The sequence below is a fragment of the Uloborus diversus genome, chromosome 4 (genome assembly GCF_026930045.1).
Source record: "Uloborus diversus isolate 005 chromosome 4, Udiv.v.3.1, whole genome shotgun sequence".
NCBI classification, from domain to species: domain Eukaryota; kingdom Metazoa; phylum Arthropoda; class Arachnida; order Araneae; family Uloboridae; genus Uloborus; species Uloborus diversus.
In genome coordinates this window covers 86,067,279-86,085,869 of record NC_072734.1, presented here as the reverse complement: position 1 = coordinate 86,085,869, position 18,591 = coordinate 86,067,279, and the positions used below count along the sequence as shown (strand labels likewise).

At 33.7% G+C, this 18,591-nt stretch overlaps 1 protein-coding gene across 1 annotated transcript in view; it reads right to left on the bottom strand.

Annotated features, from left to right (window-relative positions):
• The window catches only part of LOC129220687 (probable serine/threonine-protein kinase dyrk2), a 50,248-nt gene that overhangs the window by 8,081 nt on the left and 23,576 nt on the right, over nt 1-18,591 (bottom strand). The window contains exon 2 of the mRNA XM_054855117.1: nt 5,956-6,096. Coding sequence (XP_054711092.1) covers nt 5,956-6,096 — 141 coding nt within the window. The remainder of the gene's footprint in view (nt 1-5,955; nt 6,097-18,591) is intronic.

Here is an 18,591-nt window from a genome sequence, read left to right as displayed (position 1 = left end):
CGCAATATTAAATTTCCTTCTTCATTATCATAACGTGGAATCACGGTAGAGAGCAAGAGTAAGCGTTCAGTGCGCCATTGGAATACGCGCCTAAGTTCATTTGTGACGTAATAAAGACCACGCCTTGTTTGAAAAATTGGACATTTAAAAAAATTAATTATAAAATAACTGTTGGGAAAATGAAAGTATTTTCTGGGTCCATGTTACTTTTCTTTTGCTCATTCTATCAACTTCAGTGACTAAAAGTAGTACTTGCAGGCCGAGGAGTCAGTCACCTTTCTCACCTTTAGTCACCTTTTGAAAATTTGGTTACTTTTAGTCACCTTTTGCAACTTTTGTCACCTTTCTCACCTTTCTTGAAATGCATCTTAGGATTTTTTTTTTAAATAAATAAATCTTTGAAAAGTATCTGAATGATAGCTTTAACAGTGAAATTAATATAAAAATAGCCTTAAATATGCCCCCCCCCACCTTGTTGTTGTTTAAGAAAAATAGCTATGCTACCGGGAAATCAGAATTTTTTTTATCGCTTGCAACTGCACCCTATGAGCAGAACCAGTCTTTCTATCCCTTCTACAGATGGACTTGCTCCTTATTTTCGGGAATGTATGTTAAAGGAAGCATGTTTATCCTATTATACTTTGAGCTTTGATGAAACTACCAATGTCAAAGACAAAAAAGGACTGCAACGAACAATAAAATATTGGCCTGAAAGCCAATGTTGCATCACAACAAGGTATCTCAAAACTTTCTTCTTGGGCAAGGCAGTTGGTGAAATTTCGATTGAGACGCTATCAAGCACTTACCGAAAGTAATTATCAATGAACAAATGTCTCATCCTTTCCTTTGGATAGTCCTTATGTTAATAAAAAGGTTTTTAGGCTGCTTGATACTATTATCCTTGAGACACGAGAAAAAAGCCTAATAAATATTGGTACTTGCAGTATTCATACAATGCATAATGCGTATGTCAAAGCATTGCAGTATTTAGGTGAAGAAGCATCTGAACTTCTTCTTAGTACTTATAGCTATTTTGATGGTTGGCCTTCCCGTTAGGAGGACTTCGAAGAAGTGCAAGCTCAACTAAATACAACTCATCGCAAGTTCCTGAAACACAACTACCCATTGGCTTACCCTTGGACTTGCAGCAAACAGACTACTGGAACAGTGGGATGCTCTTCAGTATTATTTTTTAAAACATGTGCTTTAAAAAAGAATTCAGCTATGCAATGCAGGTCATATAAAGCTGTTGCAAATATTTTAAAAAGACTTTCTATAAAAACTGAGCTGCATTTTATCTTTTCATCTGCTGATTTGTTTATGCAGTTCACGAAACGCTTTCAATGCCAAGCACCTATGATACATAAATTGTACCAAGAAATAGAGACCATTGTTCAGACTTTTATGGCTCGGGTTATAAAAGCCTTTGTCATAAAGTAAGTTGATTTTTTAAATGTAGACACGGATAAACTGTTTGCAGTTGGTAACAGACTACCTCTTGAAGATCTTGTTGTTAGTGGAGAGGTGACAGATGAACTGTCAAAACTGAAAGAAAATGAAAAGGTTATGTTTTTAAGAGCTGTTAAAAATCATTGTGTGACTGCATGCAAGTATGTAATGGAAAAAAGTTGCATATCAAACGGGTTACTGAAAAGTTTTAAATTTTTAATCCAAAAGAGAGAAGTAAATCTAGAAGCTGTAAGGATTTGATAAAGGTTGCCAAAATCATGCCTTTTAATGTTCCACTTGATAAGTTGCAAGATGAATGGAAACTTTTGCAGCTGGAAAAAGATGATGAAGCATCCGAAAACAAAACCATTTATATCTACTAGCAGCAGCACATTTCAAAAAAGGACTCAACTTCCAATAATCTAATGTTTCTAAGGTGATAAAAGCTTCACTTCAGGGTTGGGTTTTGGACTGTCCAAAACTGGTTTAGGACAGGACAGGTGTTGTTTACCGTCCAAAACTGTCCAAAAGTGTCCGAAACTGCCTTAAACTGTCCAAAACTATGTTCAAGTTAACGGGGTGTAATCTAATCAATTCGTTTTCACTGCAATATTCATGATGCATAAATAAAGATATTAATGATGTTAAATTAATCAGTATTTGATAATATTTTTCTTCAAAATGTTCATTTAAAAAACATTTTACTTAAAAAAAATTGCCAATAACTTTTTTTACAAAAACTTATTTAACAGTTGGTAGAGTTTTGGAAGGAAATTCACAACACTACCAAGACAACTAATTTCAGTTCCATTCATAACGCAAAGGAATATTATTAAATGTACAATATTTAGGTGCAAGAAAAAAGCTAAATTTTTAAAATGGTTTTTGCAAATAAGTTTTACATGATTTTTTGACAAAAATCATTTTTTAAATCTTAGATTAAAAAACAAGAAATTGATGATTAAACACTTATATTATAAAACTTGTGCTATTCTTTTTTTAGTTTATGTTTTTAATATACATTCAGTAACTAAAAAAATTTAATTTATTGCATTTAAGTCAATTATTGCACTTTATTTTGAACACTTTCTTTTGCACACATGCATAAATGTAAAAAAATTTAGTTTATGCAAAAAAAAAAAACTCCTGCATACAAATTGCAATTTTATTGAAGAATTTAATTCCTACTTAACTAGATTAAAATCAGCTGCATAAATAAGTTACATATATATTTATACCTGAATGTTTACATTGAATAAATATATTAAATATTCAATAAAATAATTTTGACACTTTTTGTTCTGTTTTTGATATTTTCTCACAAAATAGTTTTGGACATTTTCGGACACAATGCTTTTGAACAGGTTGGTAAAAACCTTGCCAACCCTGCTTTCATTTGCACACATGCATAAACATAGGGAAATTTCGTTCCTATTATCAAAAATAAATAAACGTATGCATGAAAATTGAAATTTTTATCAAGAATTCAATTCCTATGCAACTAGATTAAAATCAGCTGCATAAGTAAGTTGAAGGTTCTCATTGAATAAATGTTCAATATAAAACATTACTTTGATACATTTTATTCTGTTTTTTGATGTTTTCTCACACAATACTATTTTTTTAAATATAGTTTTGGACAGTTTTGGACACTAGGGTTTTGGACAGGACGGTAAAAACCAGAGTTTTTACTACGGTTTTTACCGTAGTGTCCAAAACCTTGCCAACCCTGCTTCACTTGCATTATCACATGGTAATGCTGACATTAAAAGACTATTTTCTATTTCAAAGCACCTTTTTGGTGAAAATAAGACAACAAGGACTGAAAGATTTTTAAACAGCATACTTATAGTTAAAGACGCTGTAAAAAGAATATCCTCATTTGCTTTCTTTACCAATTGGTCCAGAAATAATTAAATGTGCACAACAAGCACACGTAAATTACACAGCATACATGGATGAATGTGAAAGGAAAAATGATTTGGAATTGAAACAGAAGCAAAAAGAAGAGCAAAAAAGAAAGGATTGTGAAGAAGAAACTAAGAAAATGGAAAAAATTTAAACATATATTGAAAGTGAAACTGTAGAAGTCTTTACAAAAAGCATATAGGGCTATTTTGGTAAAAGTCAGTGAAAAGGGATAATCCTTTTTTGTTTTTTGAGTTCTTAACAAATTGCTTTTGGTCACCTTTTAGTTACTTTTTTGTCACCTTTTAGTCACCTTTGTTTTCAAATTTGTCACCTTTCTCACTTTTTTCAAAGGCCATCAGCAGTCCTCGGCCTGTACTTGTGACTGAAGGAAACCACCCCATTGTGTAGTACATTTTCACTGGTAACATTTAGTTAATAAAAAAACATAGTTAAACGGCAATTAAGAGCAAAAGAGTTACGATAACTTAAAATTGAGAGAAGAACAAGCAGAAGAAGATAGTGAGAAAATGAACGTAAGAATTAATATTCTTTGAAAGCACTTAAAATCACTTTAAATATTTTACAGTCAACAACAAAAGCGCTGATGTGCACTCTGTTAACTCAGTGTAGTTAGGCTGAGCAAAATAAAATCTACTGGGCTATTTTTTTAATAGATATAGCGACCAAACTTGCCTTGCTAATTTGTGGGAGGCTTCAAATTTTCATTAAATGTTTAAAAAGGGCAATTACCTAGCTTTTATACTTTTAGTCGCACATTAAAGTGCAAAATGGTGCAATGAAATAAAAGGTTTTAAAAGAAGTATAGTTCAAGGAAAAGAGTACAAAATTTCCTAAGGATTACTTTCGGGCTAAATTAATATTTTAAGTCATAAATAAGCTAAGGATATATTCAGTAAAAATGATTTCTAAGTAGAATGCAAAACAATGCGTTGAAAGTACATTTATATAAAAAGATGGAACTTAGACATAATAAACAGTTAAACTATAAAACGCTTTAAAATTATAAGACTTTGCAGCTATATTTGTCTTCCAAATATTTAAAAATAAATAATCAGACCTTTTGCTTTAAATAACTTTTAATTTTATTGTTGAATATGACTCTTGTCATTGTGTAGCGCTCATTTTTGTGTTTTTAGTAATTGTTTTCTAAGTTCCTGTAATTTGATCGTATTTCCCTTATACTCATCTGATTTAGGATCTCTTAGCTATAAACTTTCCCTTATTTACTCATACGTTGAAAATGTAGCTAACAACAAATTATCTCTAAATTTTCGACACTTAGAAATCATTAAAATGAAAAGAGTAATAATTATTCACAAACTGGATGGGAAAAAAATAAATGAGGATTTCTGGATAAAAAATATATGAGAATATGTTTCCTGCTTTTCGAAATTTACACTTAATTAAGATAAACTCTCAATAGCACAAGAAAAAGCAAAAGAAAATAAAGAACTTTCTTTTTGTCTCCGTTTCGGAAGATCCCTTTCGAAAGGGAAACGATGCAAATGACCTGTAGCTGTAACGAGAATGGAATAACTGTTGCGTGAAGTGCGATTATCCTGACTTGTTAACAATATGTTCTTGAAAACGTTCCATTTCTTTGTAACACATCTTTTCAGAAAAATAGGTTAAAATCTTTTGAGAAAGACATGCGTTGAAGTAAATGGCAAAAGTAAATTATTACCATTTCGAAACTGCGCTAATATTTTGAATTTTGATTAAAACTTCAGGTATTAAGTTATTACGTTGCTTTAAACTGTTTCGTGCATCAAACAACAATAACTTTAAGAACACAAAAGATTTAATTTCATAATATTCATACTGTGTAAGAGAAACCGTGTTGACGAGACAGAAATGGTTAAATGCAACTGCTAAGGGAAAAAAGAATTAACTTGAAGTCCGACGAATTCAAATCTCATTTCTTTCAAACAAGTTTGAAATATGAACCCTTCAAAGAAAAACAAATCAAATATGTAACAATAAAATTATGCACAAATGGTTTCATCTCCATTTCAACTGCAAAGTAATACTTGAATAAATGCAGTAAAAAGGTGCAAAACACACTTTCCAAAAAAAAGCGAAATAAACTAACATTAGAATAAGGACAACAATCCCCAAAACAACACAAGAAAATTAAGTTTGCAAAAGACAAAATGAATCATAGCTTTTATTCACTTGAAAAACGCAACAATGATTTCATTCGAATGCAACCAAAAATAAAGGTGCACAACTAGACCCCACTAGGAGTCCACGTACCAAATTTCAACTTTCTAGGACATAACGTTTTTGAGTTATGCGAGATACATACACACATAACACATACGTACATACGGACGTCACGAGAAAATTCGTTGTAATTAACTCGGGGGTCATCAAAATGAATATTTCTGGTGTCTGTACGTTTCTAGGCATATATCCACGTGTGGTCGGGTCGAAAAAAAAAACTGAGCATTCATTTGGGGGTGAAAAAAATGGAAATTAAGGCTGATTTTGGAGTAAAATTTATTTTGCGAGTACAATACTTCCTTTTTTGTAAAAGGAAGTAAAAAGGATGAAAAATGTCCACCGACTTACCGATGACTGCGGCGAGGGCGGGCAAGATGAGTCCTATGGAGATAAGGCATTTCATCTTGGTCCGTGACCTCCTGCTCCTTGGATCCTCCTGCTGGGACGGAAGAGGAGGAGGCACATGGCTGCGACGCCCGTAGCTGCGCTCTGCAAATTTGAATTAAAATATTAATGACGATAATAATGTTTTATTATATTTAAATCGACTTCAAACCCGCACAATACAAAAGATACTGCACAGACATAAGACAATACGAAAGAAAGGACATAACAAAATTTAAAATTCAACAAACATTTAAAAAAGTTTTTACATGATTTTTGAACTTTTTCACATTGATGAGATCAATACAAGGTGATTCGGAAAGATTGCTAGTGTTTCATTAGACTACAGTTTTGGGAACGTTAGACCCACAAACCCTGTAGTGGAGCTTCAATGAAAGAACGAATAGTAAAGTTTGAATTGAGGCAGTGAGAAGCAAAGGAATGCAAGTGCCAAAGTTAAAAATTTGGAGGTAACCAGCACAAATGAAAGGTGAAACTCTCCTCTGTTTTGAGGCAAAAGATAGTACTAGTAGCCCTGTTATTTGCAGCTATACAGCATGATTTTGCAAAACTTTTAAATGAAAGCCTACCCAGGTCAGCAATTTTAAACGCATTTTGCTCAAAACTTGAAAATGTCCACTTACATCCCTTTACTTCTCACTGCCTCAATTGGCTATGTTTCTGCAAAAATCATTATTTGTTTACAATTTTCAAGCGACGTGTATACAAAATAATGGATTTCTGAGGTTTGTTTTACGCCAATAATAATGAGGGTGGTTAAATCAAAGAAAGTGGAACGTCTGTACGTTAGCGATTTACTGCTGCCTGTTAAATAGAAATAAGCCCTCTAGTGATATTCCCGGAAAAGCATCTGTAAGTTATTTCTTTATTTTTTGAATTAATAAAAATGTTATGCGTTCCCATTCACAGATTTTTAAAATTTACTCTCTGTCAAAGTTTTATGACTTTAGGCAAATGTTGCATAACATGCAAAGCTTCCGTGAAAAAAGTCTTACATGACAGAAAAAAGTGAAATTTATTTTTGAATTCAGCACTGAAAACTAAAAAATCAGTTATAGAAATTCCGGAACGTATTCTATTTGTTTATTTATCTATGATCATTATCATTGAGCAGTCCTGTGTAATTTAAAAATCTATTTTGTGACTGTTTACGTCCTTTTCTTTCAAATTTATTTCTAGATTTTTGTAACGTAAATAGGATATCTTCAAGTAGAAAATATAAGGAGGGTGTTGACACGAGACCGTGCAGTTTAGCACAAAAAGACAGAAAAAAACATTTCCTCTTCTTCGGACAGGACTTCCGACAGATAATTTACAACAAGCAAAGTCAAACAGTAAATCATTAAAAAGTAGTAAAAATAAATTTTCGAAAGACTTGAATTTTGAACATTATTGAAACAAACTGGTAAACAATTTAGCGATGAGTTTACTAACGTGAAAAAAGAATAAGAAAGAGAAAATCTTTTCGTTTCAATTAACTAAAAATAAACATAAGGAAATAGAAAACATGCAAAATATTTTTTTTAATTAATTTGAAGCGCATGTTCAACCTGATATTTTTCTTACGTATGATTTTCAATGTAGAGAAATATGCAAAAAAAAAAATAGCAATACAGTACACTACCGATTATCCACAGAACTGTGTGGCATAAATACCGCTGACAATGAAAATCACGGACAATCCGAAAAGTGCTTAAAATGTGGGGCAAATAAGATAAAAAGTGTCGTTGATAAAAAAAAATCGATTATAATAGACATAAAACGTGATATAGTACAGTAAAATATTTGCAATTCGTACATTCAAAATTATTTGCATTCCATGTACCAAAACACATAAAAACAATAAAAAAAAATACTTACGACAACACTCAGTTAAGCTAATAGTATATTCACTAAATTACACCTCACTCTTCTATATGAAATGTAAAACAAAAGCAACATACTACAAAGTTTAGGAATTTTTGAAAAAATCAGTCATATATATTTGTTTATTACTACAAAAACACATTTTCTAAGGTCTTGACTTCACATTTTCAGCATCGGTTTTTTAGCCAACTGTGGCCCATATTGTCTATGTAAATACCCGTTTCATGAGTAACTCGAACTTGTGTGTTGAACTTTTCTTCACTTTCACTTTATTCTTTTTTTCCTACGAAACACATAATTTTCGAAGAAAATCATCGTGGTTTTACTCAGCACCTTTGAATGCAAAACTACTTTGCATAGCACTATTAGTACTATTTTCTGCCATCTAAATTTGGTAACTATGTTCTTGGACAAACGTCGCTTCTCAACAGTTGTAGGTAAGTTGCCAGAAAAGCTTCATTTATATTTTTTCTAATCTTCGGTAATAAGAATACCGTTGACGCAGAAAATACGTGAACTTAAAAATAAATTTAGTAATGATAAGTATTTAAAGCACTATTAGTTTTTTTTTTTTTTTTTTCATTCTTTCGTAAGAAGAAAGTATTTTAAAAGAAATTTAGTAAAAAATGAATAAAAATAAAATCTATCAATCCTTACAAATTTACAAGCCCAAAACCTAACGAAAGGGAATGTATAAAAGATGCTGTTCGTAATGTCAACCTATTTGACTTAAAAAAAATATTATGTTCTTTAAATAAGTAATAATTGTTAACAGTCATAAATTTGGAGACTGTTAATTCTTTATACATAATGAACACTACAATATACATATTAATTTTTATATTACTAAATATGAGGTTAAGTTTTGCTAATGTATGATGTTGTGTAAAAGTATATGTATTATGTAAAGTAAATGTTATGTATTATGTAAGAGGCTGCTTTTAAAAAATTTATAAATTGAAAAAAAAAAATCAAAATTACGCAGTTACATTTTTTGCAAATTTCTCCATAAATCTCTATAACTCTATGGTTCAAATAAAATGTTTTACATAAATTCACTATAAAATTGTAAGCAATATTCATCACTCAGACTATTATTTTTGCTCACAATGAGCCAAATTTTCAAAACCTTTTTATTTATTTCCCTTAACTTAGGATACTATTGACTACATTCCATTAGTTTTTAATATTTTTCCTCAAACTCGAACATTGAATTTGTAGTCAAGTAAATATTCCAACATAACATTAGGAACGTTTTAAAGCAAAAAAAAAATTCAATGGTGAAAAAATAGGTCAGGTCTTCACACTGTTTCTGAAATTTGTATTATTTCCTATACATATCAACGAACAAAGTAAATCGAAACAAATTCGTTTTAAACGAAATCAGTGAATGTCCGTATAAACATTCTAAAAAGTATACATTAACTACTTCCTAAAACAAGGAAAATATTGTCAACTTTTTTCCTTGTGCAGTAACTAAACCGTGTCAACAAAGAAAAGTTTTCTTTCATAAACGCTATTATCATATCTTTCATCACTACCAGCATTGTTTTAATCATGAATACTGATATTTTCCCAAGTTTCTTAAATGCAATCATGTATTTCGTTCATTGCTATTTTAGTTTCCTTTTGGTGAAAGGAACACGTGGAACGACACGAATTGAAAACATTTCAAAATACAGTAGATATAAGCCGAATCCGAAATGAAATGGCTGAGTGATTCTGCAACGTCAAGGTCAGAACTCATGAAAGTTTTAGGTATGGTTTTATTCTTTTCAAGCAGGACTAGATTAACCACTAGGCTAACTAGGCCATTCAAATCTTTTGGTTTAAAAAACCTTGCTCTGAAGAATACCGATTATTTGCAACAGGGAAACACTTGCGTATAACCTTCATGGAAACATTTCCCCCAAAATCGCTCAAAGGTAATAACACCCTCCATCCCAAATAAGTTGCTATGTTTGAAAAACTTTGTACTGATTATTGAAACTGATGTTGTTGTTGTTCTCTTATATAAGCTAAGCTAGCAATTTAGGGTGCCGCTGATTCACTTTTCTAACTGTCCCGTAACTTGGTGGGAAGTCCTACTTCCACAGTACATACATGCGATAAAGGCCCGGTCATAGGATAGGCAACCATTTATAGCATAACAACACATTCACACAAAGAAAGGACGAGGACAGGAGAGAGAAAGCACATCCATGCCCGAGTCAGGATTCGAACCCAAGTTCTCCCCTTCCGCAGTCAGACTTCTCTGACCACTAGACAATGCGGTCGGCATTGAAACTGATGACACGTATGATTTCGTTTGAGCATTTTGTTTTCTTTTTTAGAGATTTCAGGGTGCTCTGTTATTATTGAACAACATTTACTTCCCAAACATTCACTCCTTCTCTCCTTAAACCATTAGCAAATTAGTTTTAAAAATCCAAAGTTTTCACAATCTTAAGCCGCGCTCCATTTTGTGAGGATTCAATCACCACTATCCCAGAAAAACCAGCTTGCTTTCCAATGAATTCATGATTCATTAGCTAGAAGGTATTTTTATGTGATTATTGGTGGAAGAGTCATTGCAAAATGAGGCGTTGTTTAAGAGAGTGCGAGCCTTATACATCTGAAACTTATTTTCTGCTGGTTTCAGGAGGAAAGGAGAAGAATACTTGGTAAGTAAATGTTGATTTATAGCACAACATCTTCAAATCTCTGAGAAATTGTTAAATTCAATCATGAAATTATTCGGTTCAATATTTAGTCCAACAGTATTCATATGTAGACAGGGGTGTCCCGAAATTTTATTTTTGGAAAGACGGGGAATTTTCAATTTGCCGAGTGAAACGCCGAGCTTTGCCGAATGATAAAATATAATCATGAACATATAGATACCTGCATTTGATTTGAAGAGACATAAAACATCATTTAAAAAATAATTTTTTAATGCTGTCTTCGAATTTGCAAAACCGTCAGGCGAGAATTTCCGAATAAAAAATATCACTGTTGGACACAGTGACCTACCATCGAAGCATCCTTGAACGTAGAAATTAATTTTGGGATAAAATTTTCGACCTAAATGTACCAACTAATTTGGCACAGAGGCAGCATTTTGAATTCCTTTCATGTTGATTCAGAAGCGAAAATTTATCAAGACCTGAATTTGTTTCAAAATTCAAATACTCCATTTTCCGTTTAAAGTCGTGACTTGAATTTGCGAAGAATAGGTAAAATATACATAAATAAACTAGCTCGGCTGTTACTCATCTTTATCAGTTATTCGTTCTTCCTTTGTCAGTGTCCTAGTTCAATTCATCATAGTACTATACTGGTCACGTGCGCATGCAAAGACAAGAAAGAGATTTGTTGTGTGAGGAACTACGCCCGAAAGCAAAATTGTCTCTGCATCTTGAATGACCATATTATCCATTAGCTTGTAGCGCACGACTGTATTTAAATACGGATGCTTAAAGGAAGAAAAACAGCTCTTATCTGTCCATTCAGATTCAGCAACATCACTAATGGCTCGTTATTGTTTGTGGCACAATTAGGATATGAGAACAGTGAATAAAGACGTTCAAAAATGAGCAGAGATGCGTTCCAATGCGTTCATGCAGCAAATGTTGATGCTAAATGATATTTTTTGCGTGTATGATTTTCGTCATGCCAAAATGAGTAAAAGCGTTAAATTCTTTAATGCTGTTACTTTCGTGTGAGCTGTGTTGTCTAGGAAAAGAAAACGAAAAATTATCTAGTGAAAGTAAAACAAAGAACTAATCATTCATTTGAATTTTGACGTCTTGAATTCAAATAATGTTTTTCGCAATCACGAATCCTGATAGGACTCTACTCGTTGAGTTTCTTGTTTCAGCAAACGGAATAAGCTGGAAATAGCCGAAAAATTTGCACCGGTCATACTATGACTGGTGATTTTCTAGAATATGTAATACGAGGCATATCCAAAGGAAAAGAATAGTGATTTGGATGCGGTAGTAAAGATAAAGGTTTTATGGCCGATATCCATCAGTACACTTATCATAAATATCATTTAAAACGTATAAGGTTTTGTATTTTTATTTCTTATCAATCTTATTTTTAATTTACTTATCAACAAATTGTCTAGCAGGTTAGACAATCCCTATAAATCCAAATATCTCTAAGATGTTCAGGAAAAGTTGTGGGTTCAAAGGACCTCATCCTTTGCAAATCCCAAACAAATCAAGATGTGAGCAGGTGAAGCCTCAACAGCAGAACACCGGTGGCATTCCGGAAAGGTCTTGAGACCCCCACAAAACCTGAGGGCCCTCGTGTCCACTCAAAAATCTGGTGTAGGCGGTCCAGTGGGATCTTCGTCTGAGTTTGAAGGATTCACCCGGACATTTTGCAAAGTGCCATGAGTGGGTGGGAGGAGTTTTCACTTTTATATTTAACTCAATTTTTGCCTTGGTGGAAATCTCACAAAAGGTGATTTCTCCAGAAGGTCTCACACCCTCCTCAGCAGCAGATCAAGATAGGGAGTATGCTCTTTCATTGCCTTCATTACCGACATGTGAAGGAATTCACTGGAAATAAATGCTGTGCCCGAGCGAAAGCTTTTGAAGAAGATTCAAAATGTCCAGACTAGTCTGATCACCAACCAAGTCCCAATTATAGAGGTGCTGAATCTAGGCCCGACTATTAGTCAAAACCCAGATATCCTGGTACATATCTGTCGTGTAGTTGCAAAATCGGCCAACTCCTCAATTTTGGGAAATATGTTTTTTTAGTGTTTTGCGTGCTAAGATACATGTTCCACCTATTGAATACCTAAAGTCACGGCAAAACCGACAAAATCCTCAATTAATATGCATTTGAAAATCATGATGTGCTGCAAAACCGGCCATGTCCATATCCGCTTGATGGCAATGCCGATCCAGATCTGGAACGTACCTTTTCAGCTGGCATCAGTCTGTTTACCTTTCCCTGTACTTCAAAGTCGTCGTGTTTAATATTGGTCAGTGATGCGCGTTGCTTTGTCGATCATGGAAAAGTTTGTGGGTTACAGAATACCGATTTCACTGGAGTCACTGTCCTCAGATGCGTAGCTGACGGCTGTGGTGGTCAAAACAGAAACACAACAATGATGTTCATGCTTCAATACTGGATGACTCGTTGCATCCCAACCCGTCTAAAAAAAGTGGAAGGCATTTTCCCCATTCCCGGTCATTCATTCATTCCTCCAGATCGTGTTTTCGCCCAAATTGAGAAGTTGAAAAAAATTGAGACCCTCGTTCAATCGTTCAGAATTTGACGACATTCTCTTGGAAAGTGGAACAGTTAACAAGCCAGGAAGAGACGACTACACTGATCTTGATTGGATTAGAACCATCAGTACCATCCTCAAACCCCCAGTACAATGGCATTGCACCAACGAAGAGATTTTTCATAACCAAGTAGAATAATAAGGTGCTGGTTCAAGGAGAGATTTTCTATAGATATGAGATTGGAGCAAAAAAGTCTGTTGTGAAGACTAAGAGGAGCATTGCAACCAGTAAGGTTACGAGTGTATTTCCAGGTTTAGTGATGAAGCCTGAGAAAGTGTGCGATATCCAAAACTTACTGACCAAACATTTTGGGTCGAACTGAGAGACTGATGAGTGCTTGATTTTTTACAAAAACATCTTGATGGCATCATCTGCTCAAGGTGATGGAATCATAGGCGAAGAGGAAGAAAACAGTAGTTATGAAGAACATCAGGAAGAAATGTGTGCGTCTGTTGAAGATGATAAAGCTGTAAGAGACTCTAGTTCTTGATGTATTTTATTTTTTATATTATTTTATTGTGCTTAAAAATAATTCTGGTCAGCTGTTCTGGTTTGTTTGATTTTTTAAATTATATTGTCTTATTCTTGAGAGTTATGTTTATCGTACCCCATAATCGAAATATCTAAATTTGGTACAGCAATTTTTAAGTTCAAATTAGTAGCAAAACCGGCCAACTCCAAAATGAGTTGCAAAAGCGGTCAAATCCAAAATGAAAATATGAGTAAATACACCCCTCCACCATTTACATAAACGTTTTCCAACATCCTTCCCTAATGTCACTAAAAACCGAAGAGATTTAGTTTTTACCTCGATTATGCTTGATGTAACAGTAAAATGGCTTTCCCCAAAAATTTAGTTTTTTGGAAGTGGTCGGTTTTGTAACTGCATCACAAATATCCTCCATCTGAACAGCACACTGCAAGCCTTTCCTGGTAGCAATAAGCTCCGATATAAACACTGAGCAAAAATCTGGATTTTTAATGTTGAATTCCAAAGCTCCGATAGGAATAGGAATGTACACTCCACTCCCCGAAATTACCGCATCACCCCAGCTACCATCTGTATAAATCTACAAAAAAGAATGCGGAGGAATTCCATGGATGGTCTCCAGAGTCAATTGTTTAATAACAAGTGCCGGGATCTATGTTTTTCGTCACATTGGTCATGAGTACATCATGGAAGTGAATTCCATCGAATAATGATAATATAATTCCATGATAATTTGATTATATGTTTTGGTAATGTTTAAAATGCATGGAAAGGCTTTATTGTGACAAGACTCAAATGGATCCGGAACTTACCTGTTTTACTGGTAAGACTGTCATTTCAGTGGAATGAAGAAACGAAAAATTGGTCAATAACGAACGCTATCTACTTGAGTACTTGAGTTAGGGTTAATTCACTGGAGTTAGGGTTAAAATTTAAACTATCAAAATATCACCAAACAGGCAAATGCTTCGTTCAAATGCAGAAATAATTTTCACTCATCATATCTTGATGGCAGATTTTCTCGTCTGAATATAAAGAAATATAAAATAAATGAGCTTTTACTTTTTCCTAGTGAATTCAGGTTATTAAACCTTCGACGCTTTGGGAAAACCATGTTTTCTTTATTTCCTTTATTTCTTAAAAGACTTTCCAACCGTATCAAATTCCAAAAAAATTGGACCATCCATTCGCGTAGAAAGAAAGAGCCATTTATGGCGACGAGGCGGTTTTAATCAATATCTCCTGTTAAAAAAAATTGCTAAACTAAAACTCGGCAATAGCTACTGAATAAAAAAGAATGAAGAAGCCTCTAAAATGCACTTTAAAACATTCCTTTTTTCAAGTTATGAATTGGTAATTTGCTTCAGATCCGCGATAAAGTTCAAATTGCGACATAGCATCAGACTAAACCCATCTTAATTGCACCTGCCACTCACTTTTCATAATTTTTCTGCAAAAGTAAAGCATTTTAAAAGCTAAAAAAAAAAAAAAAAAAAAGCTTTTTTGATGCATTTAAGCCAGGATATCTCTGTTGTTAGATCCAACTTTCCTTTTTATATAATATTTATAAAAATGAATATTAATTGCTTTCTAAATTACTACAGGTAAGACTACTTAAATTTGTTAAAAATTCCGAAGAAAAAATTGCTTGTTGATCTTGTTAGCATCAAGACCATTGAGAGGAGTTCCTAGTTTTCAGCTGTTCATTGTGAGATGCAGGTGAGTCATCTTTAGCAGTTTACTAATCAAGACGTATCCCTCGGGACTCGGCAGCAAAAAAAATAATAAAATAAAATTCATCAGTTGCAGTATAGTTCGTTGAGGTTTATTCACTTTCAGTGAAAAAGATCAATGTTCATTACTTTATCCTAAGGTTTCAGTAAACCCAACTCATTCAATGTGTAACTTGTTCGTGACTTACGGGTAGTTTGTTTACAACGATCCTAATGCTAGAATTACTACATATACTTCGCCTGCTTTACGAGAGGTTTATCACAAAATTCTGATCTTATTGTTTGAATTTTTCAACATTTTTGTCCTTTACTGAAAAATACTGTACGTATGGACGTTCACGCTAAGAAACTTTGACTTTTTGTGTTATCACCTGATGCAAATCCAAACTAGTGAACACGGTGCAGACTCATCTGATAAGCAATCAAAAACGCAAAATATTCACCCAGAAAGTTCTTTACACATTAAGTTTCAAATTCATCTAACTTCTTATGTTATCACTTCAACTTCATTGGGAAAACACAGAACTGAAGACAGACGTGTGTATGTTTAATTGTCAAATAAGTGTAAATTACTTTTATGAACGTTCAAAAGATCTTGTTTGGCATTGACTACAGATAGATATAATGCTATTGGTTAAACTTGTAAATCTAAACTTGTATGTTTATAAAGCCAATTTAACCCCAATTCTGGCTTATGGGTCAGAGGCATGTGCAGTGAATAAAAAGCACAGGTCTCTTTTGTCAGTTTCCGAAAGAAAAATTCTGCGTGGTATGTTTGGGGGAGGGGAAATAAACGAAGAATGAAGAAAAAAGTTTATACTTCTTTGAACTGTACAGATACTATCCAGATATAGACATAGTAAAATACATTAAATTGCAAATAATGAGATTAGCAGGACAGTAAAGTAATTCGTGAGGACAGGGGATTCGTAAGTTCCCTGAGTCCATTCTGCTAAAGATCCTAAATGCCAGACCAACTGAAAAAGTCCAAGAGAAAGACAAAAAATTAGAGGGCTGATTGTTCGGAAAGAGACTATTAACAATCAAATCCTGGGTTGTCGAGCCAGTAATGATGATGATAAACTTGTAAATAATTACTTAACCATAAAAGTATATTGAAGAAAATCAGATCGTGAGATAAAAATATGTATGAGTTTTAACAGACATAATATTATCATCCTACCCTTGATACTGTCATAAATAAATGATCTAATGAGTTTTTAAATCATTTCTAAAATGTGGCAATACTAACAGAAATTGGACCGATATTATACCTTAGCTATACAGCTTGCAATGTTTTTGGCGCTTATTAGACCAATTTCTTTCTTAACCGATTAAATATTAGTATTGTCACACATTTAAATACCAATCTCTTCATTTGTTCTGCTTGCAGAGTGACGAGGAAATTCTAAGAATAATTTAGGTGTGTCAAGGTTGCAAACATTCAACCAGAGGTCACTAATCGCAACTCAACCTATCAGAAAGAACATTGATGATTCGAATAACTTATGCAACTTGTTCATCCTAATCTTTTGATTGTAGTCTCAACTAACGCTTCACTTTAATGGATTTAGCACACGTCTGCTTTTGCAACTGTTAACGACTTGATTGTTAGTGAATAGAGTGAAGTAAAAAAATAATAAATCCGTTTAGAATAAAAATATGAGATAAATTAATATCAGAAGAAGCAAACAAAATTTAACCAAATAAATATCATGATAGCATGACGTTGACACATTTTTGTCAACTTTTATTCGCTAGTATAATTTTTTCTGTCTAGTAAACACACTGAACTCTCGATAACGAAGTCTCAAGAGACCGACTACAAACTTCGAGTTATGAGAAGTTCCTACAACCATCTCAAAATTTTGGAACCCAATGAAAACTTCGAGATAAATTATAGTATTCGAGTTGTCGCGAGTTGACTGTATAATGATAAACTAAAACATTCTGATGCCTGACCTTGTTTAGTGGTCAGAGAAGTCTGACTGTGGATGCGAAGGTCCCGGGTTCGAATCCTGGCTCTAGCCTGGATGTACTTTCTATCCTAGTCCTTTCGTTGTGTGAATGTGTTGTTATGCTGTTAATGGTTACCTGCCCATTAAACGGATCTTTATGGCATGTGTGTACTGTGGAAGTCGGACTTCACACTTTGTTACGGAACAGTTGGAAACGTAAAGCAATGCAACTCCAAATTGCCCCTGGTACAAGACAACAACAACAACATTATAATATAAAGAAATCTTGTTGTCGTGTGCCAACTAGGCTGCAATTTGGGATGCGCTGCTTCACTTTTCTAACTGTACCGTAATTTGGTGTGAATTCAAAGTTCCACAGTACACGCCACAGTACAGAATTCAAAGTACAGTGGTACACGCAGTACACACAGTACACGCAGTGGTGTCCTATCCTAAGATTGGGTCCTTATGGACCCAATCTTAGGACACCACTCACATCACAGCAACACATTTACACAAAGAAAGGACGAAGACAGAAAGAAAATCCGTGCCTGAGCCGGTATTCGAACCCAGGATCTCCTCATCCGCTGTCGGACTTCTCTGACCCCAGACAAGACGGACGGTAAAAGAAATCATTATTTGCATGGTATGTGTACGTAATCTATATTGATACTGTGCAAAGGCAGAGCAGATTTTCTATGTTTGTTTATGTTTGAGGGGTTATCTGTGAAGTCACTGCACCTATTTGAAAATTTCTTTTACTGTTTGAAAGGTATATATTTCCAGATAGAATTAAGGTGAAGACAATAGTCATTATCACCCACACTAGTAGTTAACACCTACAAAGAAATATTAACAAAATGAATTAAAATGGTATTGAAATTTACAATGCTTACTTTTCAGCTTATTCTTAGCCGATTTTTTGGTACCTGATTTTCTCCTGTTACTTTTATTTCTCTTTATAAGTGTCAACTACTAGTGCAGTGTCATGGTGTCAACTACTAGTTGTTTTAGCTCATGTGTTCAGTGAATTGTGAAAATAGGTATACCTAATTAGTGCTTTTGCAATGGTCATTATTTTAATTCTTGGAAAAAAAGAAAAACAGAGGGTTGATTTTTCAAAGAATTTCAGCTACTAAATGTTGAACCTCGAGAAAGTATATTTTATGAACTGCGACTTCTTTTCCCGGTAATTGTCCATCAAAGGGACCCCATTGACCTTTATGCGGCAAATCAAAACA